This window comes from Phasianus colchicus, chromosome 22 (assembly GCF_987193195.1).
Source record: "Phasianus colchicus chromosome 22, bPhaCol1.hap1.1, whole genome shotgun sequence".
Lineage (NCBI taxonomy): Eukaryota > Metazoa > Chordata > Aves > Galliformes > Phasianidae > Phasianus > Phasianus colchicus.
In genome coordinates this window covers 6,514,195-6,537,157 of record NC_143457.1, presented here as the reverse complement: position 1 = coordinate 6,537,157, position 22,963 = coordinate 6,514,195, and the positions used below count along the sequence as shown (strand labels likewise).

At 53.1% G+C, this 22,963-nt stretch overlaps 3 protein-coding genes across 19 annotated transcripts in view; 1 reads left to right on the top strand and 2 right to left on the bottom strand.

The window, feature by feature from the left end:
* The window catches only part of MEGF6 (multiple EGF like domains 6), a 35,455-nt gene extending 32,120 nt beyond the window's left edge, over positions 1–3,335 (top strand). For all 7 annotated transcript variants that reach the window (XM_090122833.1, XM_090122832.1, XM_090122835.1 and 4 more), the window contains 10 exons: positions 13–141; positions 276–407; positions 487–615; positions 924–1,052; positions 1,133–1,261; positions 1,339–1,467; positions 1,593–1,721; positions 1,799–1,927; positions 2,146–2,274; positions 2,354–3,335. In XM_090122833.1, the coding sequence (XP_089978959.1) occupies positions 13–141; positions 276–407; positions 487–615; positions 924–1,052; positions 1,133–1,261; positions 1,339–1,467; positions 1,593–1,721; positions 1,799–1,927; positions 2,146–2,274; positions 2,354–2,484 (1,295 nt within the window). In that variant the 3' untranslated portion in view covers positions 2,485–3,335. The remainder of the gene's footprint in view (positions 1–12; positions 142–275; positions 408–486; positions 616–923; positions 1,053–1,132; positions 1,262–1,338; positions 1,468–1,592; positions 1,722–1,798; positions 1,928–2,145; positions 2,275–2,353) is intronic.
* Positions 3,336–4,014: 679 nt separating this feature from the next.
* On the bottom strand, positions 4,015–11,178 carry ARHGEF16 (Rho guanine nucleotide exchange factor 16). Its single transcript, XM_031613417.2, has 15 exons — positions 10,918–11,178; positions 9,591–10,127; positions 9,025–9,076; positions 8,575–8,744; positions 8,114–8,170; positions 7,702–7,862; positions 6,533–6,685; positions 6,148–6,277; positions 5,897–5,971; positions 5,406–5,498; positions 5,097–5,251; positions 4,710–4,889; positions 4,530–4,603; positions 4,337–4,438; positions 4,015–4,154 (listed from the first exon to the last, which is right to left on the bottom strand). The coding sequence occupies exons 1-15, from the start codon at positions 10,972–10,974 to the stop codon at positions 4,015–4,017; spliced, it is 2,136 nt and encodes a 711-aa protein (XP_031469277.2). The 5' UTR covers positions 10,975–11,178.
* A 4,665-nt stretch (positions 11,179–15,843) lies between these two features.
* PRDM16 (PR/SET domain 16) overlaps positions 15,844–22,963 on the bottom strand; it is a 324,486-nt gene continuing 317,366 nt past the window's right edge. For 10 of the 11 annotated variants that reach the window (XM_090123147.1, XM_031613660.2, XM_031613662.2 and 7 more), the window contains 5 exons: positions 20,484–20,653; positions 20,048–20,222; positions 19,122–19,352; positions 17,981–18,155; positions 15,844–16,521 (listed from right to left, as the gene is read on the bottom strand). In XM_090123147.1, the coding sequence (XP_089979273.1) occupies positions 16,387–16,521; positions 17,981–18,155; positions 19,122–19,352; positions 20,048–20,222; positions 20,484–20,653 (886 nt within the window). In that variant the 3' untranslated portion in view covers positions 15,844–16,386. The remainder of the gene's footprint in view (positions 16,522–17,980; positions 18,156–19,121; positions 19,353–20,047; positions 20,223–20,483; positions 20,654–22,963) is intronic. The other variant, XM_031613664.2, reaches the window with a different exon arrangement.

The window sequence follows — 22,963 nt, the reverse complement described above, 5'->3', positions numbered from 1 at the left end:
CTGTCCCCACAGCCTGCCTGCCCGGAGTGTTTGGGAAGAGCTGTGCAGAACGCTGTGCCTGTCCCCCTGGAGCACCCTGTGACCACATCACCGGGCAGTGCAGCTGCCCGCCAGGCTTCACCGGAGCCACATGCGAGACACGTGGGTACCCACAGCATCATTCCATGGGCACTGGAATGGGCAGAGGGGTGTGAGCACGTTGCTTAGGCAGGGGACTGGGGTGAGTTTGCAGCGTCAGGGGGTTTTGCAGATACACAATGCCCCTCTCCCTGCAGCCTGCCCACCTGGCACCTTTGGGGAGCGCTGCGCCCAACGCTGCCGCTGTGCAGGACCCACCCAGGACTGCCACCCCATCACCGGTGCCTGCATCTGTGCACCTGGCCACCACGGGCCTGACTGCGAGCTGGGTGAGCCCGTAGCTCCAGGTGGATGGATGCCTTGCTCTCACCTCGCTGGGCGCCATGCAATCATTGCTTTGCTGTGCAGAGTGCCCTATGGGCTGGTACGGCCCTGGCTGTGAGCGGCCGTGTGAGTGCAAGAATGGGGCCTGGTGTGAGCGCACCACGGGGACGTGCCACTGCCCAGCAGGATACATTGGTGCTGACTGCAGCATTGGTGAGTGTATGGGAATGGGGCTGGGGGGGGGAAATGGCAGCATGGTGACGGCTGGTCTCCCTGCTTTGGTATATGCGATGGGAGGGCAGCTGCAGCTGACCTCATTTGCTGTCTTAGCACTGGAAACACCGTCTTGCACCATTTGTTGAGTGCCAAAATGATGTTCTCCATGAGCTTTTGCATCGTGCCATCTGGGTATGGCTGCCTCTCTGCTTCTCCAGCAGAGGGAAGTGCAAAAGCTCTGCCCTGCAAGCGCAGCCTGCAGGCACTGCAGTGATGAAGGCAGCTGAAGGTGTCCCTCCCACCAGTGTGTCCCACCGGCCACTATGGTACAGACTGTGCACAGCTGTGTGCCTGTGGGGAGGGGGCCACGTGCCACCACGTCACCGGGGACTGCCTGTGCCCACCGGGAAGAGTCGGTCCCACTTGTGAGCAAGGTAACTGCGAGCTGCAGGGGAAAGGTCCCAGGAGGACACTTGTTTCCTGCTGTGCCCAGCACTGTGCCCTTATCCTGCAGGCTGCCAACCACAGCAGTACGGGGTGGGCTGCCAGCAGACTTGCTCCTGCCAGAATGGAGGGCTGTGCAATGCCACCGATGGGTCCTGCACCTGTGGGCTGGGATGGACTGGGAAATCCTGCGAGTTAGGTACAGCTGCTCCATGTGCACAGCCCAGCCTGCTTGGTGGCTCACTGCCCACTGAGCTGCCCTCCTGTGCCCCACAGAGTGCCCAGCTGGGAGCTTTGGTGCTGACTGCCAGCTGCGCTGTGCCTGCAGGCACAATGCCTCCTGCGACCGCATCACTGGCGCCTGCCGCTGCCCCCCGGGACGCTATGGGGCCCTGTGTGAGCATGGTGAGCTGAGGGGGTGGGCAGGAGCAGGGGGCCCATGTGTGCTGCTCCCTGCATCCCCTCAGTTACAACACGGGCATGTTTCAGAGAGAACAGCTCTGTGCTTCTCTCTGGATGCTCCTTTCCAGGTTGTCCCCCGGGTTTCCATGGGACCGACTGCCAGCAGCGCTGTGACTGTGCCCATGGAGCTGCCTGTGACCTGGCCACCGGCCACTGCCACTGCCCTGTGGGGCTGCAGGGTCCCCGCTGCCAGGAAGGTACTGTGCCCCCCAGCCCCTCTGCTGTGTCTCAGAGCCATTTGGCACAGCTGTGCCCCTCTCCTGTCCCAAACCAGGCTGTGAGGAAGGGATGTATGGTGAGGGATGCCGGCAGCGCTGTGACTGCGTGGGGAACGCGCCCTGTGACCGCATCACGGGGCACTGCCTCTGTCCTCCGGGAACAACTGGCCCCAGGTGTGACTCAGGTGAGGATGGGCAATGAGGTGAGCAGGGAAATGCAAGGAACGTGGGTGGTGGATCGAAATACAGCCCTCAGATGGGTACGAACATGTCTTGTTGGAGCTGATGTCTTACAGAAGAGCACTGTTTTGTGTGCATCCCATTGGAGAGATGACCTTACCCAACCCAGAGCCTGCCCTGCCACGTTGGGGTAGCACAGCAGTCTGATCCCTTTGCCCTACAGCGTGCCCTGTGAACCGCTACGGCCCCGACTGTGCACTCATCTGCACCTGTGCCAGCAGCTCCCAGTGCAGTGCCCGGACCGGCCGCTGTCACTGCCACCACGGCTCCATGGGCTCCTCGTGCCAGGAAGGTGAGCCCAGCCCTGTGCTGTGCCAGCCCTGGGTGCTGCCTGCAGCACAAGGGCTGAGTGCTGTCCCCTTCTCCTCCAGCTGTGCCAGCCCAGATGCCCACCAGGTCCCCAGCGCTGCAGGGGATGGAGCACCACGTCCTGCCACAGCCACAGGGCCCTGCAGAAGCACACGACCCAGCTGGAGGACTTGTTCCCAAGGCACTCGAGTGACAAGCAGCTCATGGCAGATGGGAGCTGGGTGCTGCCTGGGCTGGATGTGGGCTGTAGGACTGCTCTGCAGCTGCTGGCCCTCACCTCTGGGTGTTGGGTGCTTGGTTTGGAGGGAAAGGGTTGACATCATGGTTGAAAATAGGTATTTATTCAAAAATATTTATGGCAAGCTATACCACAGCAGTGCAGGAGCTCTGCAGAGCTGCCAGCTGGAGGGGGGAGAGCTGACCAAGAACCTGCAGCACCCAATCCAGACATGGACACATTGGCACAAAGCTGTGGGTGCCCGCAGCCCTGCAGGGGTGGTGGCCCAGCACCTGGTCCTGGCCCCATCCCACAGGAGCCAAAGAACTGCTTCCAGATGGACTTTCTTTTAATCTGTAAATAACTTGTAATTTTTTTACTAATTAATTTTTTTCTTACTTCTTCCTTGATTTTTTTTTTTTTTTTTTTTTTTTTTTGGCTTTAGGTATCATCATTGTGAAGAAATTATTAAGCACATAGTGAAGGACCAAAATGGTGTAACTGAGGTTGGGTGTTGTATGAGCAGGAAGCAGGGAGGAGGAAGAGGTGGTGATGTGCCAAACACCCATGGGCTCCTGCTGTTCTTGGTGCCTATTCTCCACCCACTCAGTGGTTGTGTGCCATTGGCACGCACCTGAGCTTTCTATTTATTTCCTTGGGGGGGCAGGCAAGCCTCTGAGCACAGTGCCTTTCTGAGCAGGGAATGTAGAAATTCCATTGTTCAGATCATGGTTGTTTTTTACTGGTTTTGTTTCTTAATACGTTTTGCTGCTTGTTTTCATGCAGCACTTACTTGTCTGTGTCTTAGGCCTCTTGTCTCCTTTAATTTAGCACTGATTAACAATTCTTATTCTTTCACAGTTGATAGAAATAAACAGACAGCCTCACCGAACTTCTGTTGGCCTTGTTTCTTCCCTTCAGTTAGTGAATGTGAATGGCACTGCAGCTCTTTTGAAGGACGGCTCCTGAGCCACATCCATCACCAACCAGCAGCAAACACACAGCTGTCAGATGGAGCTTCCTGCTGATTGTTAGCAATGGGGAGCACTTGGCTCCTTGGTCGGGGGCCCACTGCTGCATTTTGGACAAGGAGGACGCTTGTCTCGTTGGGATCCAAGAATTTATTGTTGGTCTCCTTCATCCTTTGGCAGTTTGATGCAAACAGAGACATCAGAGCAATGCTGCCCTGAGAATTCCCATTGCCTCCAGCACTCCTCCCATTGCAAACAGGCCTGAGCTGCTCAGCGGCCACAGCACCATTCTCTGCTCTGACCCTCATCCTTAACCACTCCTTGGTGCTGAGTTGGAGGAGAAAGCCAGCTTTGCACTGGGCAAGGACACCCTAATGCTTGGCTAAAGGCACCTGGATGCCAGGTCCTATGTTAATTAACGGCCATCAACACTGCTACCACAACCAGTCCCATCACACCCAGGAAGAATGGCTCTCCTGCTGCCTCCTGGCTCAGTGTACAGAGCTCTGGCCTCCCATGGGGTCAGGCCTGGCCGTTACACATCCGTCTCGATCCGCAGCCGCTCCATGCGCCGCACGTTGCACTCCACGGCCACACGGCTGGTGATGGGTCGAGCACAGGCCTGGGGGAACCAGCCCCGCTCCCCGTCCCGCAGCCGCTCACCCCAGCACCAGCCTGGGAGGAGAATGGGATGTGAGCATACCTAGGAAGCACCCACAGCAGGAGGCTGCAGGGCTGCTGGGGCTCCGTCAGCTTCCAGGCCCAATATTGTAGGCTGTGGGCACAGAGCTCACTCCCTGTGATGCTGTGGAAGATCCTCTGAGGCCGTGCCCCACCCCAGCGCAGACCCCACTCACCATCCTCCTCGCCCAGCACCAGCACCACATCAGCCTGCTGCAGGGAAATCTCATCTGCCTGCTTGGCCATGTAGGCACGGGTGATCTCCACCTGGCTCAGGTCTGCAGGGAAGGACAGAACCAGTGAAGAATGTGGGATCGGTGCATCTCAGGCTGAGTGGGGGCCCATGCACACGGCCATGCTGGCCCCCACCTCCACGGGGAGTGCTGTCAGGCTGCTCTCGCTCCCGGTGCATCAGCGCGGTGACCCAGCGTGCCCGGTCACTCCTGGCAAAGGATAAACCAACATGAGCAGGAAAGGCCACGGATGGCATCCTGCTGCTGGCCGGGAAGGAGAGACCTCCCCCCAGGGATGGAGGCTTTCAGGACTCACAGTGTCTCTGCTGACAGCAGCACCTCCTCCCGCCGGCCCTCGCTGTCCCTCTCCATGGCCACACGCAGCAGGTGCCCACCTGGGCGGCCGGGAGGAGGAGATGGTGGCTCTGTGGTCTCCATCTTCTCCACAGAGACTTGGTCCAGCATGGCGTAGTTCATGACAGTGTAGCTCTCCTCACTGCAGCAGGGACAGAAGGGGCTTCTCAGAGCTTCCTCCCCGCATGGCATCGCCCCCAAGTGGGCTCCACCCAATGTCTTTGGCCCGTTCACAAGAAATGCCTCCCTCGTGGCCACAACAAGGCAGCCTTGATGTTTCCTAATGCTGCCTGGGGAAGCAAGATGCCAACCCCCCAGTCCTGTGCCAGAGGAAGGCCCTGAGATGTACCTTTTCTTCTTGGTGATGATCAGGACATCATTGAAGAGGAAGAGGTGGCAGACCCTGCCTGAGCCCTTACGGAAGATTCCTCCTTCCTCCGAGGAGAGCAGGTAGAGCTCACCCCGCTTCAGCAGCCAGCGAGAGGCAGAGATCAGGGGAAAAGGCTGCAACAGAGAAAACCTGAAGGAGCATTTGTCTCATACGTGGCAGATAAAAACAACTCAGATTAGACCTTAGGTCTGGTGGATGGAAACACCACAGCAACAGGCAGCTATTCCAGCCCACAGCCTGCTCAGCCCCACCGCCACGCATCCTCACCTTCTTCTTCCCAAACTCCAGCTGCTTCTGCAGGGTGTACAGCTGCTCTGTCCTCTCCATTGCACGAGCTCCTTCGTTGCAGTTCTTAACCAGCTGGAAAAACACAAGGGAGAATGGGTGGATGAAAGGAAGGATGATACAAGTGTTGCTGGTGAGGGTCCCAATAATACAAGTAAGAGTTGTAGTGCACTCACCTCCACGGCAGTTCTGAGGCCAGGAAAGCACCAGTGGAAGATACAGTCAAGAGAAGGACAAAGGATGGGCCAAAGAGGAATGAAGAAAAGGGGACAAAGAGAAGGAAAAAACACCATCAAGTGAAACAAATGGACAAGTGAAAAGATGTGTACATCCCTCTGCTATTTGCAGTGAGGATGTCAAGTGAACTGATGTCAGAAGGAAAAGTAAGAGGGCAGAAGGGCAGGCTTGGGACCAGGGTGGTGAAACAGAGTGCTGGGAGAGAGGAGAGATGGGGAGCAGGCAGCCGTCCTCACCTTGCTGATGGCTTTCAGAGCTCTGGTGGCAGCTCCATACGCTGCAGTGCATGCTTGTGTTTTTTGACACACTGTCTAGAATGTCAAGACAAGAGGCTTTAGTGATACTGCAAGACAGAGCAACGGCGGAGCAGCTGCTGAGCTGGGATCTGTGTTCAGAGCAGAAGGCTCTCGTGGCTCAACAAACCAACACCTGGAAGCAGGTCCCCTCTCCAGAGGTGCCAAGCAATGCTGCTGTGTGACTTACTTACATCTAACAGCAGAGGAAGCCGCGTTACTCTCTGCATGGGGAGAATGAGAAATGATATCAGTGGCAGCCCTCCACATTCTGGTTTCCTTTCAATTTGTTTCAAGGCTTCTTTAAATAAGGGGTTTGTGTTTCTGGAATGGGACAAGAAATCTCCATTAGTGCTGTTCTTTCAGGTATCATGTTTTTCCAGAGGATTCCCATACATGAAGAACACAGTGCAGTGCTGCCTCTGGGGCTCAGCAACATTGAGCACAGCTGGAGCAGCAGGCGATGAAAAAACAACTGGAAACACACCTGCACCCCCAGCACACTCTGGGTCGAGCAGGCTCTGCATGCACCCCTCATACATCCCACCTGCAGGAGCTCCCTGTAAGAGCCATACTCACAGCAGCCTCTGCAGTGTCCTCTGCTGGTAGACTTCGTTGGAGCAGTAACTGATGTAGGGGTTGAAGTGCTTCGAGGCGTGCTCCTCCACAATGTCACTGATGTCGGGGATGAGGACGTTCTCCTGGTGTCGTTTCTCCAGGGCTTGGAAGAAGCTAAGGACAGGAAGTCGGACAATCTCACTGCATGACTCACCAGGGCAGGACAGAGCTGATCTGCCATTTACTGCAGCCCATCCTTCCCCCACATGCCTTGCTCTGTCCCCTGAGCTCGTGTCCTCCCTCCTCCCTCACACATCTACCCTCAGGGATCCCCCCCAGCTCTGGCCTTTGCTTCATCCACAGTCTTGCCCACATCCCAGCACTGTGGGCAGGTGGTGACTCTGCAGAAGCACAGATTGGGTCTGGGGCAGCAAAAGCCTTCTGGCTTAGGAATTAAAGAAATCAACTGTCCAGAGCAATGCACAAGCTGCACAGCTCGGGGGGCTGCCTAAGGAGAGAAACAAACTGCAGTGCACTTGGCCATCAACAGGCTCTGCTCAGACCATCCCCAGACACCACGTGTTCCCCTGAGCAGAACAACCTCTTTGCTCTGAAAAGACATTTCCACACTGGGACTGCTTCCCACGCCACCGCAGCCAGCGGGCACAGCTGCTCCACACACACAAAGCCATGCCCAGGTTGGTGGCAGGGACACACCATGTGCTCAGGGCACACCTTGTCCCCTGCAGGGCCACCTGCATCTCCAGGGCAGCTCACAGCCCCTACATGAAGCTCCCCTCGCCCAGTGAGGTCCCTCCCTGCTGCAGGAAGAGCCAAGGTCCTGCCGCCCCCGCGTCGGTTCTCACACAGCTGCAGTCCCTGCATCCCATCTGGGAATCCTCAGCTGGGAGCTTCCAGGAAACAGGAAAACTCTCAGCACAGTGATGGGGAGCTCTGCAGCAGGCATGGGCACTGCTATTCAAAATATGATGTGCTGCTCCTGCTGACAAATCCCTCAAGCCAAAACTGACCCAGCCATCGCAACCGTGCAACAACAAGATGATGCTGCAGCACTGTAGGGACACGTGCTGGGTGAAGTACAATCAGGGGATGGATGTCTCAGCACTTCCAGGGATGCTGCCCCTCCATCAGTGAGCTGCAGAGGTCTACCATCACAGTGCTTCACTCACTTGGTGCTGACAGCCAGGATGTCGCTGATGTTGGAGAAGAGGTGGTGGTGCTCCGTCTGGGTCATGGTCTCCTTCAGCTCCTCCGACTTCTTGAAGCAGCCCACCAGCACACTCAGGCTGTGCATGTAGGAGTACTCTGATGTGATGATCTCAAACATCGCCTGAAAGCAGCAAGGCAGGGAGATGCAGCACAGCAAGCTGCATTATTACTGGCATAGCAAGGGCGCGAATTAAAAGCCTACTGCATCTCATTCACACCAATGATGCCCATCTGTTATTTAATAACAACTGTATGTTATTTACATTCGTAATGACTGGAAAAGGCATTTTCAGCATCCCCCATCCCACGCACTGCCTGGCATCAAGGACTTCTGCAGGATGTGCCCTCAGTCCTGGCACACCGTGTGCTCACCTCCTGCCTCTTGCGCTCCTCAGGCTTTATGGCCTCCAGCAAGCCCGCCTCCAGCACCTGTGGGTGAAACTCAGTGCAGAAAATGGCTCTGCTGGGCCTGCACAAGAACCGCGTGGTTCTGCAGGTAGCAGAGCTGCTTCACAGGCAGGGAGCACTCTGCGTTAAACAGCAGACACATCCCACGAGCCCAGACCTGCTGGGAGCCCGGCATGTCCCAGCTGGCCCCAAAGCATCCCACAGCACAGTGCTGCAGGATGAGCTGCTCCCTACTGGGTGGCAGCTCTGAATTTAAAACACACGCTGCCCTGCTTCTTTTCAATGAGCGAGGCACCTGCTTGTGCCATAAGGGCTGCTTGCAAGGGTGGACGAGCAAAGGAACAATCATTAACAATAGGGAGGTACAGCCTGGCCCTCTCAGACCGAGCAAAAGACATAGGAAAGCAGGAGGTTGGCATATGTACCTCTGGGAGCTGGCTCCAGGTGACCTGTGCGGGCCGATAGCTCCGCACCACGATGGCAGCACCAGGCAGGGACGGCTCCTCAGGGTTGGGCTCCTCCAGCAAATCCTCGTCCGACTCATGGCTGACTGAGTTCAGCCCTCTCTCACGGATTTCCTGGTACAGCCGTGGCTCTGCATGGGGAGAGGTGCAGAGTGAGCACAGCCTCCTGCAGCCCGCCTCGCCCTGCTGGGACGGACTTTGCACGGCGCTGGTCAAGCAGCAGCTTGCACGTCCCCAGCAGTGTTTGCTCTGAGCAAACAGAGGCAGGAGTGTTCCAGCTGCAAGTGTGGCTGCACTCTCCTCAGCAAACAGGAATGCAGTGGCACACATGCAGCAAAGGGACTGGAAAAGGGGGAGTACACAATGACAGCACGGAGGGAAGGCCATGGGGTGAGGGCATGCAGCACTCACGGTCCTTGAATGAGCCGCCGTGCTTCTGCACCCGCTTCCGCCCCAGGGTTCTCTGCAGGAGGAAGAAGAGGAGCTGCCACCGTGCTGCCCTGATGGCTGCAGAGCTCACACCATGTGCCCCAGTGCCACCAGCTGCGCTCAGTTCCCTTGAGAAGGGGAGCAGCTCACACACACTGCCCTGCTCCCCCAGCCTGACTCTGAGTGGTTGTTTGCAGTGACTCAGCTCCAGCCTTGTGTTATCGGGGTGACCATCTCAGCAAGCTTGCTGCTGCTCGCCGCTGTTCCCAGCTGTCTGCCCCACACCTGGACTTTGCCTGCCCGGCGCCTGGGTGCTGGCAGTGCTGCTTCACCCACGCCCATGCACTGCCTGCAGGAGCCAGCCCTGCTTCTTGCAGAAGCAGATTCCAGGCCCTCTGTGGACCTAAGCAGCTGCTGGTGCCAGGCAGACTCCCAGGCTCAACTCACCTGGCTCAGCCAGCCCACCAGCACAGCAACAGATGCAGGCACACAGCTCAGCCCACTCCTGTCCCCATCACCACCAGGTTCCATCCCTGCACCAAACCCACCTTGCTTCTGCCAGGGCTGCGGGCAGGTGGAGCGCTCCCCTCCTCCTGCAGTGGTTTCAGTGTAGGCACGGTGCTCACAGGCTCCGTCTCCGTGCCCGCGCCCTTCATGGCTGCACGGTACGACATGTTCCTCAGGTTGCGTTTGAGCATCCCTCCTCCACCCTCCTCCGTGTCCTCCTGCAGTGTGACGTTGGGGACAGACGCTCGCTTCTGCCCCGAGCAGGCAGCATCAGGGATGGATCCAGCGCCGGGGTTCCGCGTGGGGTTCTTGGTCTTGGTGGAGACCGCCAGGCTCCGGGGGATCAGCTGCTGCGTGCCCACCTTCAGCGCAGCCGGGCTGTCGGTGCTCAGCACGATGCGGCGCGGCTCAGCCATGGGGAAGCAGCTCATGGCACAGTCAGGATTGCGCTTGCCTGGAGGGGAGGTTGGTGCAGGGGGTCCGGATCGCAGCGGGTGGCAGCGGTACTCCAGGAGGAAGGTCTGGTCCTCGGCTGCTGGTGGGCTGCGGGACATGGCAACGGCACAGGGAGTGGAGAGCTGCGCAAGAGACAGACAGTCAGACGGACAGATAGGGAAGGAACACTTTCCTCTGCTAAGGCTGAGGATACAGGCTGGCACAGCTCACAGTGCTGCGTGGGGAGCCTGGAGGAGCCCGCACTGCTGTCCCTGTGGTGCTCACTCTGACCATCGCAGCACCGCTGGGGACCCCACACTGCTCTCCTTGGGCATCAATCCTGATAGACCCCAAAGCTCGGGGGCAGACTGGGCTGATGGGTGCTCAGCCTCGGCTCCCACGGAGTTGATGGGGGCTCTCAGTGTCCCCACAGCCCCTCCAGCACTCAGCTCCATCTTCCCTCACCAGGAACTAAGCCTGCCCACCTCCTCCTGAGCCACACAGCTGAGCACCCCCGGAAAAGCACCACATACAGCATTGTACTGCTCCATTGCATAACTCGACTTAAAACTCGGGTTTAATTTCTCCAAACTGAGATCCCATTGTCCACCACGCCTGAGCTGCTCCCTTCCAAAGGCCACAGAGCAGAGAACAGCCCGGACCGGGACACATCTCCTCCCTGGCAGAGGGACAAAGCACCGCACCAACAAAACCCCTCTGATCCGGCGCTTCTTGTTTCCCTGCGTCGGATGGGGGACAGACGCAGGGGGCCGCCAGGCAACCCGCGGACGGGAGAAGCGCCGCGTTCCGCCTTTCCCCCTCCCCGGCTGCAGACACAGCCCCGTCCCCCGCAAAGGACCCGGAAGGATTTGCAAACAGCAGCGCCACCGCAGCCCCCCAGACGCATCCTCGGAACCCCTCCCCGCCCCATACCTCGGCCGTTTGGCAGCTGCAGGCGGCGCTGAGAACCCCCGAGGCATCCACCCCCATGTGCGGGGCGGGCGGAGCTGCGGGACGGGAGGGAAATTCCTCCGGGTGGGGGAGCGGGGGCAGCGGGGCCGCAAGGCCGGGGCTGGAGGGGACCGCTCCGCCCCGAGGGCAGCACGGCAGCACCCCAGGGTTACGCCCGGTCCCGGTTCCGAGCCCAGCTCCGCTCCCGTTTTCCCCCCGGGGATCCCCGTGCCCACCCCGGCCGCAACCCCGCACCTACCGGCGGCCCCGGAGAGAGCGCGGAGAGGGGCGGGGCACGGAGGGGCGGGGCACGGAGGGGCGTGGTCGTAAAGGGGGCGGGGCCACATCGAGGAGGGGGCGGGGCCAAGAGCTCAGCTCACCTGCTGCTGCTGCTGCTGCTGCTGACATCCCCAGGTCTGCCTCTGCCGGCGGGGGGTGATGATGGACGAGCCAAAATGAGATGCAAATTCGATTTAAAAAGGAAAAAAAGAAAAAAAAAAAGGAGAGATGCTTTGCGACGTTTCAACAAGAATCCCATCCCCCAGGCCCATCTCTCCCAGCCCCAAACAGGTGCTGTGGGTACCACACTCCCAGAAGCACTTCACCAACAGGCAGCATCAGGGTCAGCTATTCCCCCATTGCTTTTAAAGGCAGCTGACCAGCCTCAAGGAGGCTGTGGGGATGGCAGCAGCCCGGTGCCCCCCTGGGCTGGGGGTGTCCCCTGGTGTCCCCTTTGTGCTATCACATGTCCTGGGAACCACCTTTCCCCTCACCTCCCCCTTTTGCCCCCGCTCTGATTTTGTTCCCCATAAAAAGGGAGCCTTTTTCTCCCTGCCTTGTGGTGAATCTCAAGTGCTCGATGGATGACAAAGTCCCACTTGTCAGCAGCGCCCTTCTAACAGTTCCACTCCCCTCCCCAAACCCTGCCCGACAATCACCCCATTATCAGCACTCCCTTACCCGACAGATGCTCTCCTTCCCTGCTGCTTCCAGGAGCCACGAGGCTGCTGCACTGCACAGAGCTCAGCCGAGCCCCAAACCATCCCACTGATGCACAGAACACAGGATCCATCCTCCAGCACACCGACTTCCTGAAGCAGAGAGCATTAATCAGCATTGCAGCACACACCGTTGACCCCAAAACCCCTCCGGCCCCATCCTTCCTTACCTTGCAGCAAAGCATCCACCAACCCCACGCCGATGCAACAAAGCTCACGGGACCACGGCTTATAAAAGCACACAGGTTTATTGCATATCAATCTCATGTATAAATTCATCGTAGCATTGGAAAGATTACATTTGGTATACATTCCTATTCTACAGCATTAACCTCAAAATCAGCTTTTCCTAGTCATTGTTTTAAAGGAATTTCTCTACACAAGTACATTTGTCTTTTATCACAAGCATCAAAAGGAAATTTGCAAAAAATCGCTTCTTCAAATTATTTTCTACACTTCATCTCTCATTTCATTATGCTCCCAACAAAGCGATTTCATATTAATTAATAACTGCCAACACTTTTTTTTTTTCTTTTTTTCTTTTTTTTTCTTTTTTTTTCCTTCTTCCTGGGCAGTTGGAGGCTTCTAGCCTCAGACCAACCATCTAATCACATTTACAATAAGTGCATCTACGGGATTTGTTTCTTTTTAATAAAAATCTCACAAACAGACACCATAATGACCGCTAAACACAAGTCATGCACAGTTTACTTATAAACATAACAGAAGCAATATACAATCAAGAATGATATGGAACAAGCACCATCCTCTTTCTCAATGTTTTTTAAACATTATGTGAAAACCAGACATTTACAATTGATTTTTTTTTTTTTTAAAAAAAAACAACACTATACAGCCCTAAAGGAAAAAAAAAAAAAAAAAAAAAAACAACAACTAAATTATATCCATATTGTAACAATGGGAAAAGGAATGACATCGGATGCACAGATTCATGATTCTCGCAAGCACAATATATATATGTTTTAAATTACATCTTCTGCAGGCTGGAAATGACATCAGGGCAAACACCTCTGGCTTTGAAGAGAGCAACGAGAACGTAAAATACATTGAGAATTACTTTCAGAATTACTTTGTTCACGTGTGAATTGCACATTTGGAAAAAATCAAAGCTGCCTTTTTTTTTTTTTTTTTTTTTTTAAGCTTTTTCATTCTTTTTTTTTAAATTTTTTCTCTTCCCTCCCTTCCCCACCCCCCCCCCCCAAAAAAAAAAAAAAGTGGTAATAAGAATTAACGACAGGAGAAAGAAACCAAAAATAAAAAATAAAATAATAATTAAAAAAAAAAACAACAAAAAAAACAAAACTACAACCTCGGAATCATTTAATCACAGTATCACTCAACACGACAGGAAAGGTTCATGGCTTTGTGACCAGCGCCGGCAGCGCGGCGCTCAGTACAGCACAAACGGAACCAAGTCAGTAGGTCGGGGCCGGCCGGGGGCTCACCAACATCCAGTGCTTTGATGCTCAGAGTCCAAACGGGTTCACCTCGTTGTGCAAGTGCTTTTCCAAACGCTTTTTGTAGGAAGGGAACAAGGAGCTGCTTCGCAAGAGCGTCTGCTGAGAGTCTTTTAAGTGCTGAGCGGGGAGAAAGGGGAAAACTTCCACCACCATCCTCGCAGCAAGACGGAAAGCCAGCTGTGCCCACCGGGGAGCAGCCCTGGCGCCAGGATTGCTGCTGGCCAAAGCCACGCGACAGAGCCTATGGGTCGGCTATGGGCTGCGACACGTCCCGAGTGCAATAAATGAATGCTATGAGAGAAACGGCAATTCAGCGAGGCTTCCTCTTTATTTAACTGTGGGAAGATGAAAACTCGCCATCAGTGCTAACTTAGGGGGGAGTCGGGAGGTCCTGAACACAAAAAGAGGCACTGGCTCGAGAAAACGGGAGAACTGAATCAGGAAATACAAACAACAACAAAAGAAAAGGAGAAATCATTTCATGATTTCCCAACCTTCTGCTCCTCGCGCCCCGCACGTGGCCGGGAGCACCAAACCCCACAGCGCAGCACTGCCCACCCGGCCCCCGCTGACACCCCCGAAGGGCAGCACTCCCACTGCAGGGCTGCGTGTCCCCTGCCTGCTCCTGCTTTCCAACCCACCAAGGAAATAAATAGAAAGCTCAGGCAAACGCTCCCGGCACGCCAATGGAACACAACCAATGATTGTCTGGAGGACGGGCAGCAAGAACAGCAGGAGCCCGCGGGCGCTTGGCACATCACCACCTCTCCATCCTCCCTCGTACAACACACAACCTCAGTTACACCATTTTGGTCCTTCACTACGTGCTTATATTAACATTATTTCTTCACAATAATGATATATCTAATGCAAAAAAAAAAAAAAAATACTGTTAAGGAAGAAATAAAAATAAGAAAAGAATTAGCAAAAAAATTACAAGTTATTTACAGATTAAAAGAAATTCCATCCGGAGAGGAAACAGTTCTTTATTATTTCTGTTGCCCCTGTGGGAATGGTGCCCGGGGTGGGATGGGGCCCATCTCTGTGCTCTCAGGACAGGGTGCTGTGCCACCACCAGCACAGCCTTGTGCCAACACAGGGAGCAGCTCAGCTGGGCTCAGGGCCGTGGGCACTTTCACAGAGGGATGTGGAAAACCAAAGAGGGAGGGCAAATTTTCTCAGAAAATACGCCGGTGCTGCTAATTTACCTTCTGCTCCTTCTATACTAAAGATATCCTGGATGCTCTCCTCCACGAGCTATCTAAAACCAGCCTGCTCTTGGGTGCTGACAGCACGTTATGAAGGGTTCCTAGCATAACCCCCACTTTGTGGGCAGTTGTTTCCTTTGTTTCAGTGTGCCGGGATGGGGCTCCCGTGTTGTGTTCCTTCACCCTGCACTGAGCACACCACCCATCCACAGGCAGACAAACCACACGCTGCCCCTCTGACAGCAGCCACTAGCCCAGTTCTGCAGTTCCTAACCAGACCCAATGGGGAAACCAATGGGAAAACCAATGGGAAATGTTCCTCCCATGCTGGCTGGCTCTGAGCACGGTGCCACCACACCAACTCTTGCCCAATCCTTGGAACTCTTCAACTGACGATGCTGCAATTAGCAAATTCTCAGGACACACACACACACCCTCAATGTTATCCATACAGCCAGTGCTGTTCTTTGCACCAGGTCTGTTTGCTTCCCAGGCTGTGCTCCAATTCAGCAATTCGCCCTGCAGAACAGCACAAACAACAGTACTTCTGGAAGTTGTTTTGGGCCATTGAACAACCGGAGGAGACTTGGAAGAGATTTGAAATCACTCATAAAATACCTGTGAGCAATTTTAGAGTCAGAGAGATGATTCTGTTCTTGGCCGTTTGCTTGAATAGAGGGCTCAGAGCCCTGATGATGCTGAAGCTAGGACATCTTCCTATGAAAACTGATGGCCACAGCCACGCACAGCCAACCACCCACCACAACAGCACGAGCAGGATGTTTCTTCTACAACTCCCAACCACCACCAACACCCAAGAAGATATCACTGCAGGAAACAACACAGCGGCTGCAACCATCCTGACCATCTGGGCCACCTTCCCCACCCCTGATGGCTTTTCACCCTCCCCATCAGACCCAACAGCTCCAGCACAAGACCCTGGGGCAGTGCAGACCGAGAGCCATTTCTCACTCCAGAGGCTCCAGGTCCAAGCAGAGCTCCGTCTTGTGGCACCACAGAGATGGAAGTGCTCCCCACACAGCACTGCAGGCATGGACACCCAGCTGAGGACCACCAACCACACGTTTTTGTGACCCAACAGCAGCCAGACCCCAGCAGTGCTGTAGGCTGAGGAGCTCTCAGCTGGGACACCGCGACTCACGTTCAGGAGCTTTGCACAGGAAAGGTGTTTGGCCAGGAACTGAGCACAGGACAGCATTTCAGTGGGAGTACACAACTTCAGGTTCTGTTAGAGGTCAGCAAAATGGGCTGGATTACCCTTCCCTGGTGCAACTCCAGTGGCTCTGCCAGAATTGCACCAGGGACGGGGTCTCACTGGGCTCCGTTTCCTTGCTGCCTCCTCATTCAGCTGAGCTGAAGGGATGAAGCTACCCAATGGTGTCAGGCTTCCACCTCCACGAGGGCTTTGCTGGCTCAGTGATCCCATCTTGTAGTATCCGAGGGACTGATATTGGATCACACTGCTGTGATTCGTGTCTTGCTTACGCTATTCCTATTTTGGTGAAATCCTGGGGGCTGCGTCAGGGTTATCCAGTTGCGGAGAGGTTCATTGCCATAAATTACAAATCAAAACTGTGGTAAAAACGCAGGTCTGGTAGGTCAGATGCGACAGGTTCCTTTCTCAGCCCAAAGTCCAGGCGCTCCCTGAGGCCCTCGCACCCATCTTCTGCTTGCTGGGGTTTGGGGTAAAGCGCAGCACCGCCGCCTCCTCGCTGCGACTCCGGACAGAGCCCTGCGGACCTCTCAGAGGTGGTTGATGGGGTTAAAGGTCCCCGACTCTGAAGCTGCTCCTGCCATGTCCAACCAAGCACCCAGGGAGTTCTGGGAGGACGTGTGGAGGGGAGCGTTCTCAGATAGGGACAGCATCATTGCATAAGCCTGCGGGAGGAGAGAGCAACGCAGGGGACGTGTGAATACGCACGTGGGATGTGCTGCAACAACCAGCTCACAGCACCAGCTCACCAAAACGTGAAGTGGCACTGTCCCTGCCAGCAGGTTGAGATTTACATCCACATGCAGGGATGGCACCCGCCGCTCCACCTACTGGAACGTGGCAGCCTGGGGTGATGCAGAAAACCCCAGCGCTCCCCATGGTTGTACAGAACCAAACGCTCCGTGCCAGGCTGGGCACATGGCACACACCTCACACCTGCCTCTACCCTCTGCAGGGCAGCAAAAATCGTGCATTTCTGGGACATGGGTACAATGCTCAGTGCAGCTGGACCTGCAGTAATGCAGCTGTACTGGTGACAATACCAACCAGCCACCTGAGTTCAGAGGGTGAAGGCTGGGAGTCAGAGCTACTTGTCATGTCAGCAAGCTCATCTACCTACTGTAGGTATGTGCTGAAAGAGGTACAGCCTGGAAGTGTTAAGGACATGCATGCTTCTAAAACAGAACAACAGCCCCAAAGGACAACTCTCTGCCAAGCATTGGATAGAGCTAACAAAGTAGGACAAACATTAAAGGAGCAAGCTTTCCTACATGGTTAGTACCTTTGCCATATTAGTCACAGGACACATAAGGGACTCAGGCAAGCAGCTTGTGCTAGGTGGTAATTTGGAGCACCCTTCTTAGGGGCTTAATGTGAGAGGCACTGAGTATGCCCACTATAGTGATCTACCTTCACTCTCACAGTCTTTTGTGAGAGTCCTCCCACGTGGATCAAGGTATGAACTTCAAGAACCGAGACAACATTTTGGTGCAATGACAAAGTGGGAAGCACAAATGGATGTGCCCCATACCTCCAGATTTTCCTCTAAACTACAAAGGTGTCACTTTGAGGCTTCCAGGTGGGTCTGAGCTGCTCGAGCTGACAGAGCAAATGCTCCTTTTGTGTTTTAGAAATCAGGGAGATAAGTGAGGAAGTTCTTGAGACCTGAAGGACTGCGGGTCAAAGCAATACTACTGTCTATTATGCTCTCTGTAATCAAATACAGTGACATTTTATTACAGTTTCCGTGGACTAAACTTGAGTTTCTTAGTATGAGCCAACTGGAGAACTATCTCAAAGTAGAAATAAACAACAGTTGGGAAAAAACATTTATACAGACATAAAAACAGACAGATGCCACTACTGTCCTACATAAGCATGTTCTCACAACACAGGGTTAATGATAAATTGAACGGGTGACCTAAAACTGATGCCCACTCCATTTCTTCTCCATTTTTCTGTACAGCTGCGACAAGACAGTTCCCACACAACTCCCTCATTACCATCAGTACTCCTGCTCAGTGGGAAGGGAAAATAAACCTCAGCTGAAGGAGGCCAGCTGCTTGCTAATCCTATAGGACGCGCTGGCAGCAAGCTAGGTAAAACGTTCTGGCATATACCTACCTGGTTTTTAGCCTGCCTGTACAGAGTCTGTTTTATTGTCTCAGAGTCTAAGGTGGAATTAAACACATCTTTAACTTCAAATGCTTCCTCGGCTGCTTTGCGAAGATCCAGCCCCTTCCCAAAATTCGGCATCTGCTCCAAATCTAACAAGCCGGCTTCGTCCTCCTCAATACACCTGTACCAATGACCAGGGGAAGGGGTTGACCTGTTGTTAGCTCATGGCACCGTTCACACACTAGCGTGGTGCTAACCAGTTCCTGCATGCACGTACATGGGGGTCTCACAAGCCACATGCGTGAGCGGACAGACGGACGGACACGAGAATGACACAGAGTGCAAGGCACAGAGAAAAGGTGGAGAGCGTGATTGTGCACGTACAAGCATCGGTGTGATGGATGTTTGTGAATCAGGCTGGCTATAGCTCTCTCTGCTCTTCTGCATGGAGGTTTCCAGCTGCTGTCCACTCCTTGACACGCCTGGCATTGGATCAGTGTCTACAGAACACTGCTGTGTCTCCTCTGAGTTGCAGTGAAAGCAGTGATGCACTGAGACTAAACAAGATGCAGGCTCTGCATCCTAGGATATTTGGTACGAATGGCAGTTGGGAAACTGAAGCTGAAAAAGGAGCACTAAGCCTATACAGGTGCAACAAATCTTAATGGTGAAGTGGTCTAAAGATCACTTGACCCTGGGGGAAAAAAAAATCTTCAGCTTTTCCCTAAACGCTGATGACTGAACTTGAAGTCAATAGTATTTTGCTACAAATAAAATGAGTAGCATGGTACAACATGGATTGCATACGGATGCTTCTCCCTCTGCCTCAACCAGAGTGTTAAAGACAGGCATTTACCCCTCGAACTGCAGTGCCCTGCAAAAGCTCTTCTCTGTTTTGGACTAACTGTTCTCCTGGCTCAAATTCCTCAAGTCTTGGATCTACATCTTATCACAGACTCTCCTTGCAGCCCACTTGCTTTATATCCCTCACCGTGGTGAAAATGGAATCGGTCAAGTGAATGCTTAAATCAAACGGAGGTATGATATATGGCTTGAGAAACAGAACAGTCGCATTCACAATCTACCACTGACACGGGGTCAGAAGTCTGGCCCCCAGATGACTTCCCAAAGGGCACGGCCACCTCACCTTCGGGTGTGCTCAAAGCTCATGGTGAGAGATGTGGGCTCCTCATCCTCTTCATCCTCGTACGTTCCTCGGGGCTCTGCAGTGGGTGACACCGTTTCATCCTGCGACTTCCCTGTCAGGCTGTCGTCATCCTCCTCCTCCAGTTCTTCATCTTCATCATCCACATCTTCCGTTTTCTCATTTGCTAATCCGTGACACTGGGAATTGCTGTCAATATCCTGCATTTCTGGCCTGAAACGTTTGGTCAAGAGGGAAAGAGAATAGAAAGAAAGAGACCAAATGAATAAGTCATGCATCTTCACTGTAACGTAAGACTGTGTTCAATTTATACGTGTGCATGAATGCAAATATCTAGAGTTATCTCTGTCCATAACACACTATTTAAACTCCAAGGAAAAGGGAAACTGACATGTTTTAGGCAGTTAAAAATCAGCATTTGCAGTGAATGCAGGGACAACGAGCACATCAAGTACAGATCAACCCAAATGCTTTTCAAACTGGCATTCTGTCTAGTCTGGATTTAAATGATGCTTTTCCATCTTTCAAAATATAACATCTGTGGGACACAGGGCTTTCCTCCTCCTCTCTGTACCGCCTTCTAACAGCCTCCATTTGAGGAAACTTCCTCACATCTGGGTTTGTGGGCAGATTTAATACTCCTCAGTCAAAATGAGGTTTATAAAATGAAGTTGAGACTCAAGATGCCTCCCAGGCCCCACGCCTTGCCACTCACTCCTAACCCAGGTCATCTTCTGAAAACACTCAACACTGGGCTTAGCACTTGAAGTTGATGGTGTTTTCCATTCCAAACCTCTACGTTTCTCTCTTTTGAGTGCTTTAAATCAAATACTACAGGACAGAGGCTGACTGGTGTTTGAACCATGTTAACAATGTGTGCCACCAGGTCATTTCGTTTGCTGGTCTACCTTTTATCTGCTAACGTTGACGCTTGATTCATCTCACTATTTGCAATAAAATTTCTGATTTCAGAGAAATACGAATCCTCTTTCTCATCTAAAAGTGCATGGTTGTCTGACTCCGAGTTGGGGGAAGAGGCACTGGTCCCAAGGTGGTTTGTAATGACTCCAGAGTGCTGGCTCACTGAGTGCGAGAAACGAGAAAAGAGAACAGGAGAAACAATCAGATACCCTCAAAGTCATCGTTAAGAGGAAAAATAAAGGAGGAGCATCATGCAACAACCCCCTCCCTGCACAGTCAGGTTATTTTACAGAAGCTTATGTTTTCCAGACTTGAACTACAGAGAAAAACAGATGGCATTCAGCATTTACATGCAATTCCAGAAGCACTATCCGTCGTTTAGCTGCTTGCCTATGGCTTTCCCATGGCAATGCTGGTTGCTACCTGGAACGTTCTCGTGTTCGTGCTTCTTAAGATGTCGGTCCAGGTTGGTCTGCTGCCCAAAGCACCGGTTGCACAGGTGGCATTTGAATGGCTTCTCCTTGTTATGGATGTTCCGAACGTGCCGCTGGAGGTTGGAGGAAATGCTGAATGACCTGTCACAGTATTTACACCTGAAAAATAGAAGCAAATGCCAAAGAGTGCAGCGTGAGGGGAAAAAAAAGAAAAAAACACGCAAAAATCTGACTACCAGAAAACCAGAAAAATGTTGGTCTATAAATCTTTACTTGGCTGAGGAGCTGGAATGCAAGAGGCATTAATCATTCCAGACAAATCTGATATTACTGTTACTCAAGGAGCACAAAGAAAGGATTAGGATTAATTAAGAAGCGAGCCGTCCAAACAAATAAGAATTTTAAGCAAAATAATTACTTTTTTTTTTCCCCCACACATGAATGTAAAAAACACAAAAGGTGAATTAATTCATTTCACATTTTGCAGGGGAGGCAGGTGAAATCTGGCACGGGGAGAGAAGAAAGAAGAATAAAGGGAAATTAAAACTATAATATCGTTATTATTTAGCACGGCCCTACATGACACACTTATGTGGACATATGGAAAACCCTCAATTTATTCACGAAATTCCTCAAGATACAGGCAGCAGAGCCTTAAAGATCATTATGGCTGCTATCATAGCACAGCAGCTCCCAAGAAATACACCACAGCTTCCAAACTGTGTCAGATCCATTCCCGTGGAGCGAATATCTGGTTTGCACTGAACTATGTGCAATGCACGGAGCCAAGCCAGGGTGTCTGGGGGAACTGCTGAGTGAAGAAATGTTCCTCTTTGAATTACCCCTCAGCGGGAGCATGGCAGATGCGCTGGATGCTGGGCCATAGTTACCTTTCCCTCTGGCCCTTCCCTGCAGGACGGCGATGCTCTGAGCTCTGTGGGCAGAGCACGACTGCAGAGGGCAGCTTTGAGCTGCAGAGAGGAGCTCCAGGACCGAAGGTAGAAAGCCAAACTCCTCCAAACCAGCCCGATCGGATCCCTCTGTCAGTACATCACCTCCACCCAACAAAGGCACTTTCCTCATGGCTACGCTTCCAACCCCCACAGGGAGCAGAACCCTTCTCTGCAGAGCTCTGTGCACTCACAGGACAAAACACAACCGTTCCTAAACCCCTCTCATCCCAACAGGATCCTCTTCCTTCAGCTCCGTGTAAGGGCGAAACACGTCCCACCAAACTGCACCACTACTCCTCATGGCACAAAGCTGCAGGTGCTCCGGGCTCACAAGTGCCCTCCTCACACACTTTTCCCTTCCCTTACTCAAGCACCAAACTGGATTTGCCTTGACAGTAAGGATGTGGTGTGGTTTCCTACAAGTATAACAGATTCAAACGCAAATAGAAGGTGCAAGTGTAAAAAATCCATACTGTGAAACACGTGCACCATTTCCAGATGTGCTACAGCTGCAATGTTTATTTGCTCTCCGAAACCAAATTGATATTATTTTTGGGAATAGCAGAGATACATTTATGAAACACTCTCTCTCTTTTCTTTATGGATTCCATGCCCACCTCCGAATTTCCTACTGTTAAATCACTGCAAAAATATTAAAATATTTCAAATCATGAACCTTTCTTCAAGATTAACCGAGGAAGAAAGCAAAATCTCATGTTAAACCACAGCTTTCTCAGGCTTCCATAGCTCTCCCTCCCTCCCTGCTAGCAAACCAAGGATCAGACCCGTGGGCTGCCAGGCTTCTGCAACCCTCCAGACTGCAGCATCCCAACATCCATAGAACAGGAGCTGAGTTCCAGCAGTGCTGTGCCATCAGCTCCCTCTCTATTTCCAGGCACTTCAAAGCAGCACTGCCAGGAGCACGGCTCGAACGCCCCGGCCCCCATCCACCCATTTATTTAGATGTTCAGGAAGTCTTTGAAAAGCTCCCTCTGACAGGTCCTCGCTTTAACTATGAGCTATGCAGACCCAGGCTCGGATGCAGGGAGAGGGGATAAAGAGCTTGTTAAAAAAATAGAAACCAGAGGCAAAGGAGCAACATCCAATGTCTGAGCGCTGGGATGAGGGCGACGGGCGGCGTTATTTGCGGTCCCAGAGGGGTCGGTGCTTGGATCTCTGCTGGTTTTAATCTAAATAAACGACCTGGACGGAAGGAGCAACTTAAACACAGGGAAGAAGGGAGCTCAAAAAGGAGCCGTATTTGCTTTGTGAAAGAAAATGAGAGCACTTTGCGCGGAGCTGAGCGCGATCTGCAGTGCCACCGCAGGCACTGACGTTAGTTGTTAGCTTGGGCTCAATGCAGATAACAGGACACGGGGGTCTGAAAGGAAATTAAAGCAAAACAAACTCAAAACAGACGTCGGGAAGCACATCTTTATGGGAGGAACGGCAGCCTGGCAGGCAGTGCCTGAGGACCAGGGGTAATTCAAGAATCAATTAGAGGGCATCCTGGAGG